General features: G+C 36.6%; 1 protein-coding gene across 5 annotated transcripts; it reads left to right on the top strand.

Annotated features, from left to right (window-relative positions):
- Positions 1-51: 51 nt before the first annotated feature.
- Positions 52-6,534, top strand: LOC141426182 (protocadherin-like wing polarity protein stan). Of its 5 annotated transcripts, none has more exons than XR_012451205.1 (7): positions 52-147; positions 372-594; positions 954-1,363; positions 2,052-2,120; positions 2,263-2,317; positions 3,409-3,508; positions 5,555-6,534. XR_012451205.1 is itself a non-coding variant. In XM_074085038.1 (7 exons), exons 2-6 carry the CDS (start codon positions 500-502, stop codon positions 3,499-3,501), a joined length of 666 nt encoding a protein of 221 aa, XP_073941139.1. In that variant the 5' UTR covers positions 52-147; positions 372-499; the 3' UTR covers positions 3,502-3,508; positions 5,555-6,534. The 5 variants fall into 5 exon arrangements, 3 of the variants coding, with proteins under 3 accessions (XP_073941139.1, XP_073941138.1, XP_073941140.1); XM_074085038.1 differs by having other exon boundaries at positions 2,263-2,320; positions 3,468-3,508; XR_012451206.1 differs by lacking the exon at positions 2,052-2,120.
- The last annotated feature ends 33 nt before the right edge of the window (positions 6,535-6,567 follow it).

Raw genomic sequence — 6,567 nt, 5'->3', positions numbered from 1 at the left:
TTTTTAAACTATAAGGAAGTAAAGTTGTTGGTCTTTTGTTAACAGGAGACAGAACTCCAAGCAATAATGGAGGAAGCTATCTACCAAATATCACGGAAGGAGCGCCACTGGGCATTTCTCCAAGATGGCCGTCGCACATAAGAGAAGGTTAGTTAAAATCAAAATCATTCGTTCATCTAATATCAGATGTAGAATTTAGATAATATGTAGCTTTTGCCACCATATTTCCCTAATGAGAAATACATGATCGAAACATTTTTCAATCATAAACAACTTTATTTACGAGTAGATGTATGTTTTCTCAAGCGTTTTAAAATTTGTCTCATTTCTTTGCATGTTCATGTTGTAATACAACCCTCATTGTTTCACAGAATCCAACCGTCCAGAAATAGGCCGCTGGTCCCAAGAGACGGGCTCAGATACGGAAGGCAACCCGCACCTCGCTTCGCCGTCTCCCAACCCTTTGCCGGTTCCTGACCTGACGTCAGATGTGTACCAGATGAGCCGGCGACGCATGAAGCCCTCGATACTGGAGAATGTTCACGATACCTACGTTGCTAGTGTGGATGCGTCCAGGCTGCCGCTAGACAACAGGTGACACTTATAGATTGCCAGCCTTTTGCTGGCGTAAATCATTAGATTCGGCAGTTGAATTCAATTTTCCGGTATCACTATCGTTACTAAATTACCATGAGAATTCACAAGAATAAAACCGTGATCTACATTTATGTTGCTTAATGAACATACCTGATACCATTCTGATAATAAATTTCATTCAAATAGCCCAGCCGTTTATAATAGCCGTTATTAGACCACGACAGGACAAGAAATGAAACTGACAACATATTCCACACAATTGAATGTCATTAAGTAATGAACACCCAACAGGCATCACGCTCTCTTGCTATGACTTTTGTACAAGTAATAACTAGCCTTATTTTTAAATTATACAGATATGGAGTTATGGAAGATGAGTTGATGTATGGCGTCCTACCAACAGACACAGAAAAACAAGTCCCCTACGACCCGAACTACCCAATATCCCCCACAATGTACAGACTACCCGGAAACCCCTACGGTTCCAAAACCTACTTATCATCAAGAACATCCGACTACGGCTATAGCCCAACTAAATACCTCAACACAGACACAAATGTCTACGGTTCGAGAGACTTCAGGGATTCAGGAGTTACGACTAGAGAGCATGATGGTTACCCCCCTAGGGACTTCAGGGACTCTGGGATAGCCACGATGCTCAAGAATGATTACCAAAGGAAGATGGATTATGGGGAATACAATGACAGGATGTCGGAGGGATCAGATAAGCACCATCCGCACGATAAATACTTGTTCCCGTACACAGGTTAGTCTGAAGTGATTAGATTAGATATGTAGATAAGTATGAGTGGAGTGTTTTAGGGTACTTCGAGTGTTGTTGATTTTATTTTGATATTAGGATGTTTCGTGTGGTACCTACTTACTTCTTTCATTCTTTTTTTTTCAACGAATACCTACTGGATATTTATATAAAATTAAATGCGCTAAATCGCGTCGAGAAAAGATAAATGTTGCAGGTGGTAGGACCTTGTGCAAGGTCCGCCCGGATTGCTACCACCATCTTGCTCGCTAATCCTGCCGAGAAGCAGCAGTGCAAGCGGTGAAATTACTGGCACTTGAGGTATCCCATCTTAGGCCTCTAGATTGGCAACGCATCTGCAATACCCCTGGTGTTGCAGATGTTTATGGGCGGTGGTGATCTCTTACCATCAGGAGAGCCACTTGCTCGTTTGCCATCCAGTCAAATAAAATTAAATAAATAAAATGTAGCGCTCAGAGCATGTCATGAAGTGAGATGTTAAATAATCACCTCGTTTTACGGTCGACTCAACTTCAAACCAAAAATTGCGGAAGAATCATCTAGCCCTAGCTGTATATTTTTGTTCTTTTTTTGAGTGTCTATTCCATCCACGCCAGCTTTAACCCCTATCCGATTAGCTTGAGCATTCCAGAGTGTAAACTAGCTTTTGACCCGTTGTTTTGCTTTGCCTCAGCTGAGGAAGATCACTCAAGCTTGCGACCGCCGCAGCCGCCGCCGGTCCGTAACGATCTAGCGCACCCAGGTAAAACCTAGCCACCGTTTATTTGCAGTGTTTATACACAAAATTATTTAGTTTTTTTTAGCACACCTACCTATAGTAAGTTATTGTTATTTTTAATCCTTCGAACCGGACTATTTTTGGATTAAAACTTTTTTTTTATTAGGTGAAGGTCAACAGCCAATGGGAGCGCCCTTAGCAAGCATGGGGGAAACCAGCGAGTGAGTTTTAATTTTAGTCGCAATTATAACTTATATTTAGCATGAAGTTTATTGTTGCATGTTAATCATCAAGCAAAAAAATCTCTATTGTGGTAGATGTGTCATCTACATCATATTCACTGAATTTCCCCACTTTTGGACATTTAGCACTCTGACTTCTTTCCATATTTTAAATTTTCTTTCACTCAACAATACAAGCTGGGTGACAGTGTGCAATGTCCAGTTTTCCGTATTTTTTTGTTTAATAATACAAAATGTATCAAAACATAAAGAAATTTAGTACTCAGGAGAACTAAAGATATTTTATACACCTAGCACACCTCTTTTTCGCTGTCGGTAAATTGGTTCGATAATAGTTAAATAATTCCAAATCTAAGTAGGTTTCCTCTTGGATTTGAAAATACCTACTATATTTTTTTATATTTTATGAAAAGGCCAAATATACTAAAGATAAAGATAATTTATTTGTCAAACATGAGTTCCTATATACAATTATTAAATTGAATATATAGATGTAGGTACAATAATTTTATGTCCTGTCCTTCATGTCTTGCCTTTCAGCATACAAATTTTTACTTATGAAATTAAATAATTATACAATAAAAAAAGGAAATAACTAAATTGTAATCAATATTACATTCGTTATATAAATAATTTTACATTTAATACTAATAATAATCAGCAACTAACCTCCCTAGTGTACCTGCGTAGTGCGAGAAGCTAATAGTGCTAGTAGGTATTGAGTTAGAGACAAGTCAATGAAGAACCTTGAACCTAATATAGCCAAGGGTGTAATATGCAGAGGCTATCGCTTCACGCCCCGGTGGGATTCTTTCAATCCAAACTAATCCTGAGTCATCGCCGAATGAACCTATTACCTTGTGTGTTGTAGCAAATTTTCATGACTAAACTCCGTCGGTGAAGTGAAACTTCTGTAGCTACAGTCAAAGAACCTTACCTGTATATTGTTAAAAAGTAAGTTCGGGTTAAAGATTGAGAGTTTATTTGGCCTTTTATATCTACGATACGATTTCAGCAATAAGACTCGTGCTTGGTTTACGAATGGCGTCATAATAATGAATTGTTGCTAGATGGTGGCGGTTGTATGAGAAACACTCATTGTAAATCATCTTTTGCTTTACTAACGGTGGTGTTGCCGCGCGCGAAATCATCCCTCATCTTAGGGAAGAGGTAAACACTTTTTATATGCATGCTATTTAAGATTGATATTCAGGGAATCGATTTTTGAAATCACATCAGTCGAAAATACCATTCAAGCGTACCTAGTGAAATTTGTTAACTGAATTTGAAGTAGGAGTCAAGTAGCAGAAAGTTAATTACGTAATTTAATTTAAAGTTACCATGAGCTTTATGGTGAAGGAAACATCTTGAGGAAACCTGCACTCATCTGCGAGAAATTCACTGGGCTCGCGAGGACACTGCGGCTTAAGCCCTCTTATTTCAAAAGGAGGCTTGTGCCCTGCAGAGGGACGTATAGGCCGAGATGATGATGATGAATTAATCTTGACAACTACCTTACCTAGTCAAACATTTTATGGAAGTTATAGTTTTGTAGTAAAATCCATTTTTACCACTTTCAAATGACATTTTCGAGTGAAGCGATTTAAGAAAATCAGTTCCCAGTTCTTTATGGAAATTCCCTGCCACTTTCATATTAAATGAGCGGGACAGCCCGATACTTAATTCGGTTATTAAACTTCGTAGTAGGTATAAAGTCAGTACATTTTGATACATTGCAGCGCCCGTCCTAAGGCAAGCTACATCACTGATAGTATAATCACACTTAGTAATAACCATGCAGGTAAAAGTGGCTTCCGACCAAATACAGGGAATTTTCAAAAAATCACTATTCATTGGGCCAGAATTGCTAATAAGATCTCAATGTAAAATTCTGTAGGTACTAGCTACTTGTTATTCGACTGAAATATAAGTCATACAACACCCCAGAATTTCCTAGCAAAATCTAACTGCAAGTACTTTTTATATATTATAATTAACAAATAGCAAGATTTTGTTACGCAATCCTTTGTTATATTATACCTATATCTACGACCCCATCTATTATTTAAATTAACCTTCGATCAAAAACAGATAAGTTCAGAATTTTACGATGGGATCTTAGGCTACAAATTTTATCAATACTTAAGGGCCAGGTACAATGTGCGATAGTTCCCAAACCTTTGCACTCAAAGATCACGTCTACCTTAATCACACTAGATACACAAAACACCACATCATGCCCTTGTGTGCAGCTGGTGAAGATTCGATATTCTATTACCTTAACTTTCTTTTTTTTTCTTAATTTATGTACCAACACTAGTTATCTTCACCAAATGGAACGTTATTTACCTATACCTTTTATCTTACATACCTAGTTCTATCAATGTAACTGATAATAGAATTAGTGGTACGGTACTAAACCTTAACATCGTGTACCTAACTAATAATGTCTGTGTGTAGATAAATATTTTCGTTAGATATTTAATGGAAAATGCTTTTAAGTTTACTCATAATCATACCAATAATTACTATACTTGGTGAGGCTCGGAAGCGTTTCAACCGCCGTTTCCCGTGTGTTACGAAAATCTGGATCGGTAATGTCCATGTCCACGTACTTAAATCAGTTGCTTCTGCGACCACACGTACTTTTAACCCCCGACGCAAAACCCCCGCTCTTTTTAGAGGGGTGTTATAAGTTTGACCGCTATGTGTGTCGGTTTAGCCGTTTTTGAGATATTGAACTTTGAAGTGACAAAGTCGGGGGTTTTCCAACTTTTATTGTTGGTTAGGTTAGGTTATACAAGCTTTTATTTAACTTGCAATGTGTTCTATATACGGGTCAAATCTTCCGAGTTGAATTTGACCCACTTTCAGGGTCGGATTGACTTAAAATTTGGCATGCTTAAGTAAATCTGGTGACAATACAATAATCTAATAGTGACATCCTAGTGTTCAGCCAGGATCGTTTCCGCAGGATGGATAACTCCTCGACTGTTAATGGTATCGACTTGAAATTTGGTACGGAAATGTAGTTTGTAAAAAAGCTTGTATTCAAAATTAAATTTCTAACTAATACTTAACTTATTTAGTTGGAGGACATGCCTAATTATTTTATTAGTAAATTTTCGTATCACACGATAAAGACGGATTGTAACGCCTCCCTAAGGTAAATCTTAAGTTTATCTAATTCTATGTTTTCAATGCTTTATTTTTCAGGAAATCTACTACTGAAGACGACGCCGAAACTAGAGTTTAAAGACATCACTATAGTACAAGATTTCCAATGAATCTCAATTAGTTTATTAATGAAATTATCATAATTGTCTTATGTAGGTACGCAACTAGTTTTAATTTCTGTAAAGACTGTCGAACTATCAATAGGTACCACTGCCATAGTGTAGACTAACTATTTATTTCGATGTCACAATAATTTATATTAAGTTAGTATTCATTACAAATACTCGAACATTTATTATTAAATACTCAAATGGAACGTCTCCTGTACGTAGCTAGTGAATTTTGCTCTTCACTAAGTATAAAATTGCGCTCCTTAAGTGGTTTAACGGGAATTGTGCAAAATATTTATATCAACTCACTAAACTACTAAGAGTTTGTTGTAGTAAATAGTAAAATAAATTATTGTGTAGGTATTTTGGTAAAGGTTACGTTAGAGAAGGTAAAGAGACAAGTACATCCAAAGTTATGTAAATAGTTATTTCTTGGATTTAGCAAAATATTAGACCGTACCTACTAATAAGTTGCCCCTGAAAAGTTAAAAAGTTTTTCTCTACTTTTAAGGAGCTGTGGCGCCACCTAGACAAGTTTTGTAGTTACTCAGTTTATAACGCGAGCTATGCTAACTTAAAACTATCTTGGCCTTACCACAAAAAAAACTTAAGCACGCCTTAGGCATGCCTAAAATTTCAGTTTCTTTTAACTGGTATGTGTTAAACACATGGTGACCGGCTGTCTAAGTTTTTGTGGTAATGTGGAATGTTTAAAAAAAATAGTACGCAATTTAAAAACACAAATAATGTATTTTTGTATAAGAAACCAAAACTATTAATGTAGGCTTTTATTTTTAGTTCGTGCATTGCTATTGCTAAGTAATTTAGAGAGTCTAATGTAACTTGTGTAGAAGTCAAATTTGGTGAGTTTTAAATGAATTAGTATGATAGGTAGATATGCATTTGAATTTGATGTATAAATAAGTGTTGTGTGCATCGGAA

This window comes from Choristoneura fumiferana, chromosome 3 (genome assembly GCF_025370935.1).
Source record: "Choristoneura fumiferana chromosome 3, NRCan_CFum_1, whole genome shotgun sequence".
Lineage (NCBI taxonomy): Eukaryota > Metazoa > Arthropoda > Insecta > Lepidoptera > Tortricidae > Choristoneura > Choristoneura fumiferana.
The sequence above is the reverse complement of the archived record's forward strand: the minus strand, read 5'-3'. Positions and strand labels throughout refer to the sequence as shown.

What these genes read in the sequence shown, in the direction of transcription:
- LOC141426182 (XM_074085037.1), top strand. Translation starts at nt 500, where the DNA reads ATGAGCCGGCGACGCATGAAGCCCTCGATACTGGAGAATGTTCACGAT. An exon ending in ATACTTGTTCCCGTACACAG is followed by an intron (nt 1,364 to 2,051) that starts GTTAGTCTGAAG and finishes GCTTTGCCTCAG; the next exon opens with CTGAGGAAGATCACTCAAGC. An exon ending in AGCATGGGGGAAACCAGCGA is followed by an intron (nt 2,318 to 5,554) that starts GTGAGTTTTAAT and finishes TTTATTTTTCAG; the next exon opens with GAAATCTACTACTGAAGACG.